The following is a 21027-nucleotide window of genomic DNA, read 5'->3' on the forward strand; positions in this document are numbered from 1 at the left end:
GAATTAAATACTGAGGTTAAGGTGATAAGAGTTAGAACTAGTCTTTGACCCTTGTTAACTTGACTGCAGTGCTTATTTCCTAATCCATCATACTTGATTTTCTTCCTTCCATAATAATCTGTCATGAACATGGCTATGCCAAGGATTTCATATGTATCATTTAGTCTAGTTGTAATATCCCTATGAAGTAAGGGCCATTAAAAAAATAGACCAAGAAAGTGAGGTTCAAACGAGTTAAGTAATTTATCCAGGTATATACAGGTAGGTTCAGGACTGCAACCTTCATCCAGTTCCAGTCTATGCTCTTAATTACCCTATGGCACTGCAGGCTAGCACGCAGTGTTTGGAGTTATATAGTATAGTACATAGCTTTAAATATGCCTATTATAACCTCATATTAAATAGTAAATAACCTTTTAAGTATTAGTTCAAGATCATCTGCTCATTGAAGCCTTGTAGTCTCTCTTCCAGCATTTCTGGGCTTACCAACCTTACCCTACCTTTTCCCCATAGCTCCTGCTCTGTTCACTCTTTTTATATCACATAATTTATATATCATGTTTCTTATGTGTCTTACCAACAATTTATAAGCTTTCTGATGGCATAGGTTTTTATATATTCTTTTACTCATTAATGTAAGAATTCATTTTTGATAAGTACATGAATTACATTTATTATAATATTCACATAACTTTGTTTAATATCTCAAACCTTACATTTAAATCTTTCCTATTACCATGTAATTTTGTGAAGCTATTTAATTAAAGTTTTGATTAATTGCAATTGTGTACTCCTTGCCCCTAATTTATAATCATTATGTCTCTTTCAGGGAAAGGCTTCAGAGAAGCTTTCTGAAAATAGCAAAGTATTAGTTTCCATGGCTAAGGAAAACATACCACCAAACAGTCAACAGACCAAGGGGTCCTTAGGTATGTTATAAGACACACTATACTAACTTTAAGATGTCCTAGCAGGTCATTCTGAAGGAAAATTATCTTTGTTAGAAGAAAATATTTATTTGAAATTCTAAATCTTTACTTTCTGGAATCATTAATGTGACAATATGGATTGCATATGAAACTTAACTTATGCTGAGAACCTTGTACTTGTATTACCTTAGTTAAGATTTAAAGAAATCAAAGCTGGGTTCCAGGGGTTCATGCCTACCTATGAGAAGGCTAACACCAGAAAAATTGTGGTTTGAAGTCAACCTGGGCAGAAAAGTCTGAAAGATTCTAATCAACTAGCAAAGTAGCCAGGCTGGCTCAAGTGGTAGAGTGATAGGCGTGAGCAAGTGAGCCAAGCAAGCTCTAGGCATGTGAGTTCAAATCTATAAGCTCTAAGTTCAAGATTTGGTCTAGCCAGGCACCGTTGGCTCACACCTGTAATCCTAGGTACTCAGGAGGCTGAGATCTGAGGATCATGGTTCAAAGCCAGCCCAGGCAAGGAAAGTCCGTGAGACCCTTCTCTCCAATAAATCACTAGAAAATCAGAAGTGGCGCTGTGGCTCAAGCGGTAGAGTGCTAGCCATGAGCTGAAGAGCTGAGGGATAGCGCCCAAGCCCAGAATCCAAGCCCTAGAACTGACCAAAAAAAAAAAAAAAAAAAGATTTGGTGTCAGCAAAAAAAGATGTATAGAAATCATACCAGCAAGTTTGTATAGCATAACTAAAAATTAATTAGAAAGTCTGAATGGAATGTGTATGTGTGTGTTTGTATGTTGAAGAAAATACACTTATTTCAAAATCAAATATACTTTAAAGATATAAAACATTTGATTAAAGACCATCATGTACAGATTATTGTATTATTAAATACAACGATATAAAAATTAATATTATGCCCAACCACTTAGGAGAATTGCAGTTTGAGCACAGCTTGGGCAAAAAATAAACACAAAAGCTAATGAGAGTTCTTCACAAAAAATAAGCTGGGCACAAATGTCTCATACCTGTCATCACAGCTACATGGTAAGTGTAGGTGAGAAGATCTTAGTCCAGCTGGCTCTAGGTAACCAAAGGCCTGGGGGTATGGCTCTAGTACCAATAAATTAAAAAAAATACTATAGTCATACTGATTTATGATAGTTTTAGTATGTATTTGGAAACTTTATCATTTGATTTATTGGTAGGTACAATTTTTAAGAAAATAGGAATATTTTTAAGATGCATGTTGAGAATCATTGATGGTGGCTAAAACTTTCACAAAGAAGGAAGTCAAATATGATTCATTTGATTGAAAAATTGTTCTCATTTGACTCAAAGCTATTCACATCTGGACTATTTTATGGTTAGAGGTATGTTCCTAAATAGTTTCTTTGCTTTTGTATACTACCAAATAAAAAAGAATGCTGTCTAGGAGACTGAATAGTAGTTAATGGACTTTTTATCACTTTACTGAAAAAAATCCTCGAAATGACTGTACTACTGTAAATATCAGATTTATTGTTAATTTTACATTTTGATTTCCTATAAGTAATTAGCTAATATACATCTATGGTGAATTAAAGTGTTATATTTTGATATAGTTCCTTAATTTTTAAGGTCTTCAGCTTCTTTATCTTCTGGTGTTAAGATTTTTATGAGTTCAAAAATTGGTTATTCTAAGAGGTAATTTTTAAAAGGTTTAAGAGTAGATTTTTCTCAAGTACTAAGGTCATTAAAATCAGAATCACTTTGTGATTTTGGAGTTACAGCTTTGTTTGAATTGGGATGTTAAACCTGTGGACCTGGCATAGGTTGTTTCTTTAGTTTGTTAATGAACATTTGACTTAAAAGGTGCTTGTGATGCAGTTATTGAATATATATGAAAAGATAATTGATACATAATTGGACCTTAATAGTGTTTGCCCTTCCTCTTTTACATCTTCTAAAAGGAAGTTTTTTGATTTTTGAGAATTATCTTAATTCTTTGATCATTATGTTCACAAATGATAAGCTGTTGAAAGTATAACTTAAAGATAATTCCTTCTGTTTTTTCATTGGTGTTTCTTGGGACTCTGATGTAGGCCTATCTTCTCACTTTATTTGCTGAGTAACTGTGCATTTATTCATATAACTTTATTTACCTGTAGTGTATTCATAACTTACTAAAGCTATTCCAACTCTAATTTCTTTTGTGAGCTTTAGGTCCCAGTTCTTTTATCAATTTCAAATAAAATAAATGTGTAATTTCTTTTTTCTTTTTTCTTTTTTTTTTTTGTCGGTCGTGGGGCTTGAACTCTGGGCCTGGGCGCTGTCCCTCAGCTCTTCAGCTCAAGGCGAGCACTCTACCACTTGACCTATAGCACCACTTCCGGTTTTCTGGTGGTTTATTGGAGATAGGAGTCTCACGGTCTCTCCTGCCCGGGCTGGCTTTGAACCGCGATCCTCAGATCTCAGCCTCCTGAGTAGCTAGGATTACAGGCGTGAGCTACCAGCGCCCGGCAATGTGTAATTTCTTATCGAACATCTCTACCTGGATGTCATGAGCTCAAAACATATGTAACATTAACTCATAATCCTCTGCAGTGTTCTAGTGCTTCCACCTCAGCACGTTGACTGCAAGTCATTCTTGATTCCCATCTTCTAGCAGTCAGAATCCAACTTCTCCCTGTGCCTCAGGCCTCCTCCCCACCCTGGAATGATCTTAGAGACCCCAGAGGTAGCATGAGACCAGGCATCAGGATCCCCATGTTAAAGAACTAGACAAATACAGTTGATTCTACTGGCTAACTCTAATTCCACTGGCTTTTTTTGAAAAAAAAAAAAAAATGTACGTTGCTATTATCTTTCACTTAAGATTTCTGATTTATAGTTTAGCTCCCTCTACTAGGTCTCTGCACAATTTTTGATAAAAGAATCATGTCAATTTACTTCCCATTATATTTCCATTGTCTGGCACAGTGCATGCTATTTAGGTGCCTGAAAAAGAGGTTTTAAATCTATATTCTCATTGCAAATATAAAGTCAATTTCCTTGGGAATTTAATTTCCATGGAATCTGTTTTTGTAATTGTCAACTGAAATTATTATTGTTATTTTTTGTACTGGTCCTGGGGCTTGAACTCTGGGCCTGGCTGCACTCTCTGAGTTTTTTTGCTCAAGGCCAATACTCTACCACTTAATCTGTAGCTCCATCTACTTTTGGTTTTTTTGCCAGTTAATTGGAGATCAGAGTCTGATGAGCTTTCCTGCCTGAGCTGGCTTTGAACCTCAATCATGAGATTTCAGATCTCTTGAGAACCTAAGATTACAGGCATAGTCACCAGTGCCTGACTTGAAACTATTATTGATGTACATTGACTTACTAAAGAATACTATGCAGTTACTTTGACTAACTTTATAACATAAACTGAATATATCCTTTAAATGATTAAACACAGTTTTTTTTTTTAACTGCAAAACAGTTTGATAACTGACCATTTTCTGTGGAACTGTAGAACTCCTCTTAATAATTACTTTCATCATCAGATGGGCTCTGCTGCTGCTGTTAGCTGTACATTACTTAAATCCATATCATATCACACTGTCTTATCCCATTGTCTTCTGTCTCAAAGCCACATACTACCCTCCCCAATGGTTTTTTTTTTTTTTTTCTATTTTATTCCAGTACTCTTTCCCCTATTTTTCTCTCCCTGTGCAGAGAACAACACAGTAAGCCTGGAATTGCCTATCCTTAGAAAAGTCTGCTTGCAGGATTGGCCTGTGCCTGGGATTTAGCAAATAAACAGTTCCCTATATTGTTATAAAAGTTTGCTTAAATGACAAGGATGTTTTATTGTACCCAAAACTGTTTGAATACTTACTTCTGGAGAGTCTAGAATTTTGGTACGTGCTAGTCAGAGGTCACTATGATCAGTTCTTGGTACAGTCTTCATTTAATGTGTCCTATATGACTCCATTGGGGAAGACCTTTTGGAAATTCCTATCTAGTTTCTTCTGGATTTTTAGCCTTACCTACTTTTTCTTGTTAATTTTGATTTTATAAACTGTAACTATGATGGTAACAATGACTTAGTTATTGCATTGTTTGAGTAATGGCCAGTCAACAAGCCTGTGAGTGGTGTTGGGGATGCTTGACTACTCTTGTTTCTTTCCTTTCATTTTCTTTCTTTCTTTCTCTCCTCCACTTTCTCTCTCTTTTTTTCCTGGTTCTTTCTCAGCTGCTTAACCTCTAACTTTGATACTTCAGGAATTCATCATCTGTTTCTAACCACCTTAGGTGTTTTTTAAATTACCAATTCTAGAAATTCTTTCCTTCTTAAATCAAAATGCCATTGATCAACAATTCAAGTTCCAAAATTAACTAGATTCATTTTACTTCTCATGCTTTGAAGTCATCATTTTGGAACTCTGCAAAGCAAATATTACAGTACCAAAGTAAGGTAAAGAGATTTACTTTGTTACTAGAAATTACATGGCTAGATTATTATTACTGTTTTTACTATTTTTGACAGTTTGTACTTACTAAGCAGGCACGTTACTACTTGAGCCATGCCCCTAACTCTTCTAAATATAGTGTTGAATTTATGCCTGGGCTGGCTGGACTCCTGATTCCCCTATTTACATTTCCACACCCTACTTTTTATTGGTTGAGTTGGGGTTTCCCAAACATTGTGTCAGGATTGTTCTTGAACCTCTGTCCCCCCAAATTCCACCTTCCTAGAAGCTAGGATTATAGTTATGAGCCAGTAGATCTGGCTTTAGTTATTTATTTATTTTTTAGATGAGATCTCACTGTTGGCTTAAACCTGCCCACCTTTATACCTTCAGCTTCCCAAGTGCTTGAAATATGGACATGAACAACTTTAGCTGGTTGACATTTAAAAACTGCTTTTCATGGTCAGTTGTGTTGGTGTGTGCCTTTGGTATCAATTATGTGGGAGGCAAAAGTCAGAATCAGCAGGGGAAAATGTTAGGAAGACCCCCATCTCAACAAACAAGCTGAGTGTGGTGGTAGATGTTTGTATTCCTAGGTGGGAGGGAGATGTAGTTGGAAGGCCAACTCTAATTAAAGGGAGTCCTATCTGCTGAATAGTTAAAGCAAAATGACCTAGGAGTTTGCTGTATGTGGTAAAGTATTTGCCTAGCAAGTGCAAGGCCCTGACAATACAAAAACAAAACAAAAATTTAAAAATTCTTCGGGAACTGGTGTCTCATGTTTGTAATCCTAGCTACTCAGGAGGCTGAGATCTGAGGATCATGGTTCAAAGCCAGTCCCTGAGACTCTTACCTCCAATTAACCACCAGAAAACCAGATGTGCTGCTGTGGCTCAGGTGGTAGTGTGCTTGCCTTGAGCTGAAGAGCTCAGGGACAGCATCGAGGCCAGAGTTCAAGCCCCATACCAACAACAACAACAGAAAATTAAAAATTCATTTTGAATATACTCATAATCTGGAAAAGAATTATTAGGAAGAAAGAAATTACATTGTAATTTAAAACTACAAAAGAGAGCATCAGAAAGTCCTACTATAGAGCTTTGAAGTTTAAAGTTGACTAAAAATTAAGGCAAAAACTTCAGTTAATATAAACAGTTTAGAAAATACATATAAGAAAGTTTTCATTAATTCTTATTTTCTTAATTATTCCTTTTTAACAATTTAGCTGTGGGTTTATTTTGTTAAAGGTAAGATCCTTAATACTTTTCTATTTTTTTACTTAGTTTGTGATGAGACAGATGGGTCCTTGTTACTACAAGAGTACAATGTTCTTTTTTTTGGGGGGGGGGTCCGGTCATGGGCCTTAACTCTGGGCCTGGGCGCTGTCCCTCAGCTCTTCAGCTCAAGGCTAGCGCTCTACCACTTGAGCCACAGCGCCACTTCCGGCTTTTTGCTTTTTGCTTATGTGGTGCTGAGGAATCGAACCCAGGGCTTCAGGCATGCAAGGCAAGCGCTCTACCACTGAGCCACCTTCCCAGCCCCTTAGAGTACAATGTTCTTAAAGTAGTTACATCTTCACAAATTGACTGTTTACGTAAAGGCCTACTGTTGCCATTTTTTTTTTCTGATTTTATGAAGTGCTTAAGATACTACATAAAGCAATTCTATGCTAATTTGTCATGGGGTTTATTATGGGTACTTTATTTGAAGATTAATGTTAAAAAGTATGCTTTAGTTTATACTACTTTAACCCACAACTTTTTAGAAATAAAGTACTTCTTGTTATAATTGACCTGAGGCATGTTATTATAGCTTAAGTGATGTTTATTTGAGGTGACATCACTTCAAATGATCCTAAAAAGACAGGAATGCTTTACTTGTTGCTAGAACTATTTTAAGACTCAGCCAAATAAGTTTCGCTACGTTTCTTAGTGTATTAAGCCAATTAAAATGCTTTTTAATACTTAGTTAAGTAGAAAAATTGTTTCCTACAGTTCTTATTTTTAAATTTTTACTACTTTTGGCTGTACTGGAGTTTGAACTCAGGGCTTCATATATACTATGTAGGCACTCCATAACCCCAACCCTTATAACTTTATTTTCATGTAGTATGTCTAATTCTATAAAATTTTGGTACCAGATGACAAAAAATAAGTAGTTGAAGATATTTTATGTTGACTGTACTGTAAATTTATGATTATCATTTAGCAAGAAGCATTTGATATGGTTTCAGGTCTGCTAAGGCAGTTGCTACAACTTCAATTCATACTGAAAATCCAAGTACTGTTTCTTTTTTTTTTTTTTTTTTTTTTTGCTAATCTTGGAGCTTGAATTTACAGCATGGTTACTATCCCTTTGCTAAAGACTAGCATGCTATCACTTTGAGCCACAGTTGTACTTCCAGCTTTACTATGATAAATTGGAGATAAGAGTCTCACAGACTTTCTTGCCCAGTCTGGCTTGAACTAGGATCCTTAGATCTCAGCCTATTGCACCACTGGCACTTGGTGCAAGATAATTTAATAATGATATGAGCTGGGCGCTGGTGGCTTACACCTGTAATCCTAGCTACTTAGGAAGCTGAGATCTGAGATCACAGTTTAAAACCAGCCCTGGCAGGAAAGTCCCTTATACTCTCATGTCCAGTTAACCACCAGAAAACGAAGTGGCGCTGTGGCTCAAGTGGTAGAGTTAGCTGAAGAGCTCAGGGACAGCACCCAGAACCACAGTTCAAGCCCCATGGCTGACTAAAAAAAAAAAAAAAAAAAAAAAAGGTGAGCAATAATTCACAAATGAAAGTGAATCACAGTTTTTCCCCCATTCTTCTGTATAAATGCAAAGTATAATTAAAATAGATTGTAAAAGCCATCTTAAATATAGGACATTTCAGAAAGTTATAAATTGCTGGTTTCATCCTAGGAAAGCTGCATTTGTATCCTTGTCTTTGTTTCCTTGACACAATAGAATATCCATTGTGACCTTATATGACTTGATATATAAGTAACTCTAGTTACTCATTGCCATGCCTCCTCTCTGTGCATTGACTTCCAAAGTAAAAAATGAAATACTAGTATGTGTTCTTTGCTCCCTTTCTCATTCTTCTTTTGCTTAGGCATTCAGTATATATTCGTTTCCACATTTATCTGATGTATTTCTTGTGTACAGGTTGTGTATTAGATGTTATAAAATGAATAAAGCATGGACCTTGCCCTCTTGAATCTTATATCTTAATTTCACGTGTTGCTTCATTCTGAATATGAGAATCAGAACTATTTTTCTCCTTAGGATTAAGTTCTATATTAAAAAAAAATAGTTGGGTGCTGGTGGCTCACGCTTGTAATCCTAGCTACTCAGGAGGCTGAGATCTGAGGATTGCAGTTCAAAGCCAGCCAGGGCAGGAAAAGTCCATAACTCTTATCTCTAATAAACCACCAGAAAACCAGAAGTGGCGCTGTGGCTCACATGGTAGAGTGCTTGCCTTGAGCTGAAGAGTTAAGGGACAACACCTAGGCCCAGAGTTCAAGCTACATGACTGGCTAAATAAATAAATAAATAAGAGTTTGATTCCTTTGTGAGGAAAAAATTCCTTTCCAGGATGATAGAAAATTCCACGCAGATGGAATGTTTTACATTCTTTTGAAGTGAGTTATAAACTAGGTGAGAGGTATTGCATGTATCCTATGGTTTGTCACCAAGGAATTTAGTAAGCCAGAAGTATTTATCAGCAGAATTCTACAGTGCTTAGTAAGGAAAGCAGGATTTTAGTATTCTATAAAAATCAGTAGGCCTACATTTGTGTTTTACTACTTTGGTTTTTTTCCCCCTCTGAAATAATTTAGTGATGTAATAAACAGTAATATGACATATACATGATAAGTTCCCATAATCTGCTGCATTAGAGGACACAAAAATGGTGATTTTGCTTAAGTACTTATAATAACTATAGAATATTTATGGTAGAAATGATAATTTTTAATAACTATATTAGTATGTACATAATAGGACTAAGAAAGGAGGGCTTTAGAAATATAAATGTACTTCTGATATTTGTGGTTCTTTATCTTTTTTTTTTCTGGTACTGGAACCTTTTGAAATCAGGGCCTTGAGCCTGCTCAGCTTGTTTGCTTAGTTGATGCTGTATTACTTGAGCCACATGTCCAGTCCATCTTTTTGTTTTGTTTTGTTTTGGTTGGTCATGGGACTTGAACTCTGGGCCTGGGCCGCTGTCCTTGAGCTCAAGGCAAGCACTCTACCACTTTCAACCACAGCACCACTTCATTTTCCGGTGGTAAATTGGCGATGACTTTCACGGGCTTTCCTCCCTGAGGTGATCCTCAGATATTAGCCTTCTGAGTAGCTAGGATTACAGGCATGAGCCACTGGCACCTGGCTCAGTCCAGATTTTGCCCATCAGTTGGGCTGACTTTGAATCTCAGGTCTTCTGGTCTCTGCCTCCTGAACATCTAGGATGATAGACAGGAACCATTGGTGCTTAAAATCTAGTTTTACTTTTCTTAGTCCTGGTGCTTGAACTTAGGGCCTGGGTGATGTCTCTGAACTTTTTTACTCAAGGCTAGCTAGCACTCTCCCACTTTGAGCCACAATGCCACTTCCGGTTTTCTGGTGGTTAATTGGAGGTAAGAGTCTCACAGACTTTCTTGCCTGGCCTGGTGTTGAACCACAATCCTCTGATCTCAGCTTCCTGAGTAGTTAGGATTACAGGGGTGAGTCACTGATGCTCGCTTGTAATCTAATTTTTTAACAGTTCTGTTTAAATATATGTGTCATGAAATTTACCATAAAGTGTGTAGCTCAGTGGATTTTAGTGTATTTTTAATTTGTATTGTCATCTTAAACTGTAGTGTAATTTTTGAATTTCATGTGAAGAATAACTACTGAAAATTGAGTTTTCTTCAAAAATTACATGTATTTATAGAGTTTGAGATGTTGGATTTGGAACTGGATTGTGAATATCGGTACTTAATGCCACTGAATTGCATCCCTAAAACTTAGATGGTTAAAATGAAAAATTTCATATTCCACAATTAAAAAGTTAACCAGTATGTGAAATCAGAATACACAGTTGAACTTTAAATTTTTTAGCAATTTAATTTTAAAAGCATATGCCTTTAGTATTTTTTCTCAGAAATGTGTGATAGCAAAAATACTTTTGTTTACTAAAGAGAAGAATTGAAAATGGACACATAAAATTGTTGTAGGTACTTTTTTTGGTAGAAATTGAAGTAAAATTAAGTAGAAGAGTGAAGGCAATTAATTTTTTATGTATAGTTTGCTGTCTTGAAAAGAAAGTGCTAAGCAATGCTATATCATTGTTTAAATAGAGGAAAAGTAAATACAACACACATCAATGCATATCTAAGGTTACAAAATTGCTTATAGATGCATGGAAGAATTTCTGGAAGGAAGTAAAAGAAACACAATGTTCTGAGCGAGAGAACAGGTTGGTTAGGGTTCATGCATGAGAATGACCTTTGCCATTATGAACATGTGTTATTAATTAGAACATTGTAAATCTGAAACTTCCTGATTCCAGTCTCAGAATCATACAACTATGTTCCTTCCTACTTTACTTTACTATGTAGCAGGTAGAACTTCAATGAAAGTGGTTTGAAAATGAACTATAGTACGTACATTAAAGTTTTCTTTCTAGGAATTGACTATGGATTAAGTTTGCCCCTTGGGGAAGACTATGAACGGAAGAAACATAAATTAAAAGAAGAATTGCGCCAAGATTATAGACGTTATCTTACTCAGGTAATAAGTTGTTTTATTAAATTGTGTCTTACGCTTCAGAATTCATCTTCTAAATTCTTAATATTAGATACATGTGTTAATTTTCTATGATTTCTAGCAAAATCATATAGCTAAAGTTAAGTGGCATTTATGACATTGGTGCTGAGAACTTGTGCCATGCATGAAATAACATAGACTTTTTCCTGGGGGTTTGATTCGTTGGTAGAATGTGGGCTAAGTATATGTGTAAGGTCCTAGATTTGATCCATAAATTGGATGGATGAGTAGGTTATAGTGAGTGACAACAGACTTGTGACATTTGAAGTAGGGAAGTAGGTCCTACTTTTAAATGATTGTTAAGTTCTGATTGTCCCATGTTTTCTGTAGAGTTATCATGGTTTGATTATGATTGCTCAGTCTTCTACTTTACCATCATGTATTAAACTGACATGTGGAATTCTAGTTGCTGATTTTTTTTATGAGCTAATAAGCTTTTTACATTTCATTGAACATGTTTAGTAACTACTAATAGTTTTTTTGTTTGTTTGTTTTGGTTGCTTTAGAAGAAAAACAATTTAAGGGAGGAAAGATTTATTTTGGCTCACAGTTTGAGAGTTACCACTGTAGTTGGCTGGCTCTGGGCCTGTAGTGAGGCTGAAACACATGGCCCAATGATATGCTAGAAGGTTGCTCGTTTGATGGCAGATAGGAAGCAGAGGAGCTTAGACAGGAAAGGGCAAGGAGAAGGTAGGTATATCCCCTGAGGATGGTTTCCCTGTGATTTACTTCCAGCAAGGCCCCACAACTAAGTTTCCAACACCTCCCAAAATAATGCCACTAGATGGGCACTAAGGATTCCATGTGTGAACCTATGGGATTCATACTCCAACTATAACAACTAGCAAAGTCTTTGCTTTGTAATTTAAAGTTTTATCTAGCAGAATATAGCAGTTATTTTAGGTAATTTTGTCAAAATTTTGTCAAAATTATTAGTTAAAGGTTTATTGTAAGTTTTAGAATGTAGATTACTTTTTATGTTACAAAAGTATTTTAAACAATCATGTTTCTAGATATCCAAGATATTCTTTAGTTTTTCCACTACTAGATCATGTTTGTATCAAATGCACATGTGGTTTCTTGTTTATTGTAATTTACGCATGGACAGAATGGACTTTGACTGAATATATTTTTCAATGGTCTGTTTTTCTTGACTTTAGGGCGTTACCCAAGCAAAAAGAAAGGTAGGGTTACCTTAAAATGTTTTCTTTTAGTTTAGCTTTTTAAATGTAGTTTTTAATTATGTATATATATGATTTAACCAATTAGAAAAAGTTTCATTTGTTTCTGAGAGTTCTGGATAGTATCATTTTGTATGTTTGCTTTTAGCAAGATGATGATCTATGCATGATAATTTTCCATTAGTTCAATCATTACTTTTGATTCTTGTTGTGTATTTGTTTTTGTTACTTTCTTATGCTGCTTTTATTAATCTGCAAATGTTTTCAACATGCCTTTTGCTAACCATATTATGCTTATCACAAGATATTTGAAAATAATCAAGATATTTGAAAATATTTTGAACTGCATGTTATCGGAACATAGATTATTTGGTAGTGTTGTAGCAAAGCCTGTCATTTGTGCTTATAAATTTATACTGGAAAACAAATTTTTGCCAAGCACATTTATAAATATTGGAAAACATGGAAATGAATCAGGAAGTGTGGATCCTGTCTTCAAGGAGCTGAGACTGTAGCTGTTGGGATAACACAATATTCATACAATTTGGAAAGTGATAGCCACAGCAAGAAATATACAATGAGACAGACTAGAATAGTGGAGAGTGTTACTTTGAAAGGCATTACAGGACAGGTTGAATTGATGACAGAGTCATCATTGGGCAAAACTAAGAAAACTTTTCACCTATAGTTTGTAGGCTGACAGAAGGACTTGGAGGCTAGATTTTATGTGTGTGGATGAGAACATGTACCAGATTTGCTAACCTGACTGGATTAGATCTGATTTCTTTTGAGAGTAATGAGAAATAATACTGTAGAAGGATCAGATTAGAAAACAGTTTTTAATTTATGTGTAATAGGCAGTGGTGAAACAATATATTTCTGTAATTAGCCTGTGAAGAGCCCAATAACTATTTTAGGACAATTTCTGTTTGAGATTCTCATCTCACTGTCTTAAATTGATTGCTGTTGTTGTATCTTCACTGCTCTTGTTACATTAATTCACAGTCCATTTTCTGTGCTACGGTAAAGAATGGTTCTATCATTCTGAAAGTTCTGAAAGGCTAGCTAATTCATTCAGTATTGCACAAAGTGTTTTAGTAGATACCATGACTTGTCCTGGATACTATTACACCACTTATTAGGCACAGCTATACAAAGGGTAACAGCCAACTGATGTATACCTAGACTTTCTCAATGATTACTAAGTATAGGGTCAGATAAGAGATAGCCTAGGCTTTGGTGGCTAGCACAGCATAAATGGCTTACTACTTTAAACATAGTCTCTTAGGACTTGGGATAAATCCTAGAGTCACCTGGTAGGCAAACTGTTGGTTATAACCAAGATGACTGGTTATCTTAACCTGGATCCCCACAGGAGACATAAAAAAAAGCTGAAAGACAAGGAGGCACCAATCTTTACATTTAAAGGAATGTCGAGGTGTTTTTTTTTTTTTTTTTTTTTTTGGCCAATGGATTATAATTGAATATAAGAATATAATTGAGGGGCTGGGAAGGTGGCTCAGTGGTAGAGCACTTGTCTTGCATGCCTGAGGCCCTGGGTTCGATTCATCAGCACCACATAAGCAAAAAAAAAAATAAAAAAAGAATATAATTGAGGTAGAAGGTATTTCCTTAAAGTGACAGTAAAAGTCTTTGGAAGATATCTGAGAAGGTGGGACTTGAAAGGCAAACAAGAAAAAAAAAATTACATTGAATGTGGAGAGATGGCTATAGGTTCTTGTATTGTTTGGATATGTGTAGTTTCTAAGTCTTATTTCTTTGTTTTTTTTGGCTTCGTGCTTTAAGATGTCATGGATACTTAATTAAAAAATATATTTTTTTTGGCCAAGAATAGCCACTAAAAGAAATATCTGTATAAGTTTTAGAATCAATAATACTTGACTGTTTAATAATGCAGAAAGGACATAGTTTCAGGAGAACAGTTTTAAAATTGAATTATTAAATTAATATCACAAGCCCAGGTTTCTGTCCTGAACCTAAAACGTTTCTATCTGGCTATCTACCAGACATTTTCATTTGTTTTAAGACTATGTTCAAAAGAGAATCCTGTTAGGTGCTGGAGGTTTGTAATCTTAGCTACCCAGAGACAGAGATCTGAGGATTGTGATTCAAAGCCAGCCTAGGGAAAAAAGTCTATGAGACTCTTTTCTCCAGTTAAACACCAAAAAGCCAGAAGTGGTGTTCTAGCCTAAATGGTAGAGTGCAGAAAGGCTCAGGGACAGTGCCCAGGCCCTGAGTTTAAGGTGGGATGCAGGAGGGTGTCCTGATTGCCATTTTTCCTACTCTTCTCTCTCTCCCTCTTCTCTCTCTCTCCCTCTCTCTCCCCCCTACTGTCTCTCCCTCTTCTTCCTCTCTTCCCCTCTCTCTCCCCCCTCTGTCTCTCTCTCTCTGTCTCTGTCTCTCTGTCTCTGTCTCTGTCTCTCTCTGTCTCTCTGTGTCTCTCTCTGTCTCTGTCTCTGTTTCTCTCTCGCCAGTCCGGCAGCTTGAACTGAGGGCTAGAACTCTACCTCTTGAGGCACACCACCACTTCTAGCTTTTCCTGTACTAAGGAATCGAACCCAGGGCTTCATGCATGCTAGGCAAGCACTCTACCATTGAGCCATATTCCCAGCCTGCTACTCTCAACTCTTAAAATCCTGAACTCTTGGTAGCTTGCTCTTTTTCATTATTATTTTTGGATCACAGTTTTGACCTTCCAACATACTGATGAATCCCAAATGTATTGGGCATATAGCAGGCACTTACCATTTACAGAACGATTAAAGAATAACTAAAATTCAAATTTTTATGAAGCTATATTGTCATTCTTATTTTTCATTTATTGAAAATTTCAAACATTATCCTAGACCTGTATTGGGAGTGAGAAAGATTTATGAAGGAAGATTTATAACTGTCTTATGAGTGTTAGAATTCTGACCTCTTTTTTGTGCATGAAATGATCAGGCTTATATACAAGGAATAAACTGGTTTCAGGATCACTATAGTAATGTGTCTTATTAAAGTTACATACAACCAACTTAAAATGAGCTTTTGTAGTACAACTAACTTTTAATTACAGATGTTATGGAACTTTATTAATAATTTTTATTAAGCACTCTTCCTATTATTAATTATTGTGTTTCCATATAGTCAGTTTTTTTTTGCCTTTGGTACTGGGATTTGAATCAGGTCCTGAGTGCTGTCTCCTAACATTTTTACTCAGTGATGGCACTCTACCACAGTTCTATTCTTTGGTCATTAGTTAAAGATAGTAGTTTCATGGACATTTTTTCCTGGGCTGGCTTTGTACCTTGATCCTCAAATCTGAGTAGCTGAGCCATGGACACCTGGCTATTCAGTGTTTTGAATTTAGTGTTATTATAGCAGATAGTACATTGTATAGTAGTTATATTTCTTTTGCTAACTAGGTTGTTAATCTCTTGTTTACTGAAATTTTACTGAAAATAGTACTTGGATAATATTAGCTAGTCAATAATTGATTAATGAATAAAAGCAGAGAACCAAAAAGTTAGCATCTTGATCGATTTGATCTTTATAATATAGTAAGTGATACTGTCTCTGTTTACAGATGAAGAAACTAGGGAAGTTAAGTAATTAGTGTGTTAGCTGTATGACTACCAAGTGTCACTATTAGAAAGTTGGAGTTTTAAAAAAAATCTTCTGTGGTTAATTTATTTTTGTGTGCTGGTCCTGGGGTTTGAACTATGTCTGGGTACTGTCCCTGAGCATTTTGGACAGTGTTCTACAACTTTGGCTACAGATCCACTCTTGGCTTTTTGGTGTTAAGTGTCTTATAGATTTTCCTGTGTGGACTAGTTTTGAACTACGAGCCTCAGATCTCAGCCTCCTGAGTAGCTAGAATTATAGGTGTGAACCACCAGCACCCAGCCTTGAATAAGACTTTAAAAATGAAAATTAAGGTCTGAGTTTTCCTTTTAAGGATTTGTTGATTGAAAAAAAATTCCATTTTTTTCCCTAGTCATTTTTGGTATGCTCTCTAGACTTAAAATTTTTGTCTTTGTTGCCATTTCATCCTTACTCTTGCTCTCTGTAATGTAGTAGATTTGGATATAGAATGTAAAGGAATTTATCAAATATTTTTAGAGACAACTAGTTAATACATATTTTTTTATGTGTATGTGTGCAGAAAAATTTTCTAACCACGGGTGAAACAGACCCATCTACTCTGGGAGTGTCTCTTCCTATTGGTGAGAGGTTATCTGCCAAGGTAGGTGGATAAGGAGTAGTTTCTCTGGGTAGTTTTCTTAGGCATCAAGTCATAGGCGAACCTATTACATTGTTTTCTCATACTTTAGTATATTTCTTTTCCACCAATCTATGGAGTTCCTAATTGTTACTGAAAAAGATTTGAACATTTTGTTTGTAATCATGTAGTGTGATATATTTATTTGATATGTTGATTACTGTATTTGATTATACTGAATTGAATATTTGGGACTTTTTTTTTTTAGTATTGGTTTCTTTTTTTTGGTTCAGTATTGTTTCTAAACTACAAAGTTTATGGTATTGTGACATAGTTGTCAGTATTAGGACCATTGAATGTGAGAGTATAGTGAGCTTTTATGTGGGTAAGTATAGAGAATATTTGAAATGTTTCTTTTACTTGAGCAATACAGTTTTATATTTTAGAGGCAATAATGACAAAGCACTTTATACTTCTTTCAAGATTTAATTTCTAAGATAGATCATTAAATATTAGTATCAAAGACAACATGGACAGTTACTGAGTTTCAAAAGTTGACCTTGTTTTCTCAATATCTTTACATTATGTTATTTCAGTGATATTAGATGTTTAAAAATATTTCCTAATGTATTATGTTTCACCAGAGAATTTCTAGAAAAGTATTTTAATGTTTATACAATTTTACTTTCGTATGTTTAAAATACAATGAGAGTCCTTCTTTAACTTTGGCAATGAAATGGTTAGAGTGGGTTATAGTTGGGAGGGGGAAGTGTTTCTGACAAGGAATAAAAGGATTTATTTATTGTATTTTATCTAATTTACTGTTATTTATTTATCTTATGTATCTTATATATCTTACTTAGCTGGAGAGACTTAGGAATGATTTTAGATGTGTAGAACTAGTTTATCTAGGATTGTTTTTCATAAAGACAAACTAGAATGTATGGATTTTTGAGGGATGGTTGTTTGGGAAATAACTTCTACACTGAAATATAAAGTGAGATGTTCCATTACTGGATCAAGTCCCTTCTGTTGGAGACCCCACAGGTTCATAGACCAAAGTATGCAGCCATGCTTATTCCCTGTGTGGCAAGAGAACTGGAATATTGCAATCATAGTCACATCTTTTCTACTTAATCTTTTTCCTTGCAATGACTTCTCTCCTTCAAATTGCTAATAAAGCTCAATTCTGAGTAAGGGTTCTGATTTGTAGGACTCTGATTTTGATATTAAGGTACATTTTCTAAAAGTTGAAGTAACATGTCTTTTGATTTCTATTTTAAGGAAAGGTTGAAACTTGAACGCAATAAAGAATACAATCAGTTTCTCAGGGTTAAGGAAGAATCCAGTGAAAAGATCAGACAGGTAGAAAAGAGTACTGAGGTAGGTTTTACTTTCTAATTTTTTAATACCACAGCTGAATATTTTGTACTTACTTAAAAAAAGCCATTTATGTGTCAGATATTTCACTTGCCTTTACTATTAAGTTTTTTTTTTGGTTGTTGTTTGTTTTTGTGCCAGTTCTGGGGCTTGAAATCAGGGCATGGGTATTGCCCCTCAGCTTTTGTGCCCAAGGCTAGCACTCTACCACTTGAGCCACACCTCTGTTTTCAGCTTTTTGGTGATTAATTGGAGATAAATGTCTCACAGACTTTCCTTCCTGGATTGGCTTCAAACCTCTATCCTCAGATCTCAGTCTCCTGAATAGCTAGGGTTACAGGTGTGAGCCACCAGTTTTAGATAAGAGTTGTATCTGTAGTTTAGACTGTCCTAAAACTTCTACTTTAGCCTCCAGAATGCTGGGATTTTGTATGGGTGCCATCATACCTGTCATTCTACCTAGTTTTTATGTAAGCACTTGAAAAATTAACCAAATCACATCAAACTATAGGGCCTTTAAATATTTCCTTAGGAAGTTGTTTTATCTCATACTGAAGAATTCTATCTTTTAAAATGTAACTTTATTTTAAAGATTTGTTTTAGAATTTACTTTAAGTGATTTTTAAGAGACTTTTTAAAAAACATTGAGTTTATGATGTATATTATTATGTTTAGTATGTATATTATTTTTTCCAAATTTGAAGGCATTTGATATTACTAGGGTCAGAAGTTTACTATTTTTTAATTTTTTGTATCAAGAAATAATTTAATATGAAATATTTTCAAGTAACATGTGAATGCTAATGGATGGCTAGGATGTCCTGGGATGAGAATTTGCATTTTGTTCATCTTCAGTTTTTGTAGCCATTGATACATTTTACCATTGCCTCTTTATTTTACTAAGTTTTAATGTAAGATAAATTTTCCTTTAATTTCTTTTCTAGAGGAAAGATATTTCTTATGAGTAATTAAATATCTAAAATGAGATAAGAAATAGACTAAACACGATTTAAGTCTTTATCTAACTTTTAAGTGATAGTTTTCTTTCTTCTCTTTTAAAATTGAACAACTGAAGAGTCAAAGAAGTAAAAATCCTATTAGTCAAGTTAAGGCTGTTCTACCTTCACAAATACAAACATCTTGCACAAATTCAGAAGCTCATAGGAGAGATGGTCTAACCGCTTCAGAGGCATATGAAGAACTTCTAAACCAAAGACGACTAGAAGAAGACAGATACCGGCAACAGGATGATGAAATTGAGTTAAGAAATAGAAGAGTTACTAAAAAAACGAATGAAGGATTGGGCATTTCCAATACAAAACAACAAAGGTTTGCCAACAAGGCTTGTGTGCCAGAAAGAACATCGCGAAGATTTAATGAGGATTGTGTTTTTGACAAACAATATTCTAGAGCAGATCAAGATCCTGAAGTAAGTGAAGAAATGGACGAGAGGTTTAGATTTGAAAGTGATTTTGATAGAAGATTTATGAGAGTGTATACAAATGACAGGTATTTACATCTTTATTTTACTTTATATACTTAATATACTGTTGTTACTTTTTATTATTGCATTAGGGAGAAATGATTGAATTTACTATAATTCTAAGATACTATCAATTTTAAGAAACATCATTTTATGGGCCACTGAGGAAGAAAAACCATTCAAACACCATTTTATTTATTTATTTACTTATTTTTGCCAGTCTTGGGCTTGAACTCAAGGCCTGGACAATGTCTTTAAGCTTTTATTTCCTCAAGACTAGTGCTCTACCACTTGAGCCACAGCACCACTTCTGGCTTTTTCTCTTTATGTGATACTGAGGAATCATATCCAGGGCTTCAGGCATGCTAGGCAAGCAGTCTATCACTAAGCCACATCTCAGCCCAGAACCCCATTTAAAATCTGGAAAAACTAAAGCCAATACCTTCATGTACAAGTAAATTAAAAACAAACATTCCCAAGAAAGGGAATGTCTGTGTCTCAGTCTTGGCATTGCAGTGAGTTACAAAACCAAAATCTTTGGGAATTTGAAGTATAAAGAAGTATTGATTGCTATTCATAGTTAAATTGATTGATAGTATCCCTAGATTATTGGCAGGGATAAAATAACTCTTTGCAATTACTTGATTTAAAACCAGGAGAATAGTTCCCCCATTTTATTTGTTAAAATATAGAGAAAAAGAATACCTTAACATAGATGAAATATAGTTTATTCTTTTAATGATTTAATACTCTTGAATATCTTTATCAGTATATTTTAAAGTTATTTATTGAACATTTATTTAAGTGAAATGGCATCATTAAGTTTTTTAACTCAGATTTTCAGATGCTTTTCATTATTTTGAGTAATTGCTTTTATTTTCTTTGTCTTGTCTTTTCTTTGTTTCTTTCTTTTTCTTTTTTTCTTTTTCTTTCTCTCTCTCTCTCCTTCTTTTTTTCCTTCCTTTCTTCCTTCCTTCTAATCCTGGGCCTAGAATTTAGGGCTTAGGTGATGTTCCTGAGCTTTTTTGCTCAAGGCTAGTGTGGTATCACTTGAGCCACCACTCTACTTTTTTTGGGTAGATAAGTATTTTTTGGAGATAAGTATTTCATGTATTGTCCTGCCCTAGCTGGCTTCAAACTGTGGCATCAAACTTCATTCCTCAGATCTCAGCCTCCTGAGTAGCTAGGATTACAGGCATGAGCCATCAGTGCCTGGCTCTGACACTAATTTCTTAGATTTTAATTTTAGAAATCTCAAAAAGTTTCTAACAGGGATAATTAAGAATGATTAAATGCTAAATTTATTAGATGGATGTTTGGGAGTCTTCTTTATTGAAAGGAAGTTTAGTGAATGCAACAAGTTCCACAGAATTGTACAGATATTTTTTCCTAGAGAATAAGATGGCTAGACTATGAGTTAGCTCATTGATAGAGCTGTCACCTAGCATTCATTAAGGCCCTGAATTTGCCATTGGAAAAAGAAAAAAGTTGTACATGAATTCAACATGGCTAATAAGGCCTAACTAGCCCAGATCTTAAGTTCATTTTTTAAAAAGTGGGTAACTTTCCAAACTATCAGTTACTGCGAT

At 35.0% G+C, this 21027-nt stretch overlaps 1 protein-coding gene across 12 annotated transcripts in view; it reads left to right on the forward strand.

The window, feature by feature from the left end:
- Positions 1 to 21027, forward strand: part of Cspp1 (centrosome and spindle pole associated protein 1) — a 129057-nt gene that overhangs the window by 17479 nt on the left and 90551 nt on the right. For 4 of the 12 annotated variants that reach the window (XM_069990849.1, XM_069990851.1, XM_069990850.1 and 1 more), the window contains exons 3-8: positions 830 to 929; positions 11018 to 11133; positions 12330 to 12353; positions 16519 to 16599; positions 17860 to 17958; positions 19031 to 19464. In XM_069990849.1, coding sequence (XP_069846950.1) covers positions 830 to 929; positions 11018 to 11133; positions 12330 to 12353; positions 16519 to 16599; positions 17860 to 17958; positions 19031 to 19464 — 854 coding nt within the window. The remainder of the gene's footprint in view (positions 1 to 829; positions 930 to 11017; positions 11134 to 12329; positions 12354 to 16518; positions 16600 to 17859; positions 17959 to 19030; positions 19465 to 21027) is intronic. The other 8 variants (XM_069990847.1, XM_069990859.1, XM_069990855.1 and 5 more) reach the window with 2 other exon arrangements.

The sequence above is a fragment of the Dipodomys merriami genome, unplaced genomic scaffold, assembly GCF_024711535.1.
Source record: "Dipodomys merriami isolate MVZ:Mamm:240054 unplaced genomic scaffold, mDipMer1.0.p SCAF_4, whole genome shotgun sequence".
NCBI lineage: Eukaryota > Metazoa > Chordata > Mammalia > Rodentia > Heteromyidae > Dipodomys > Dipodomys merriami.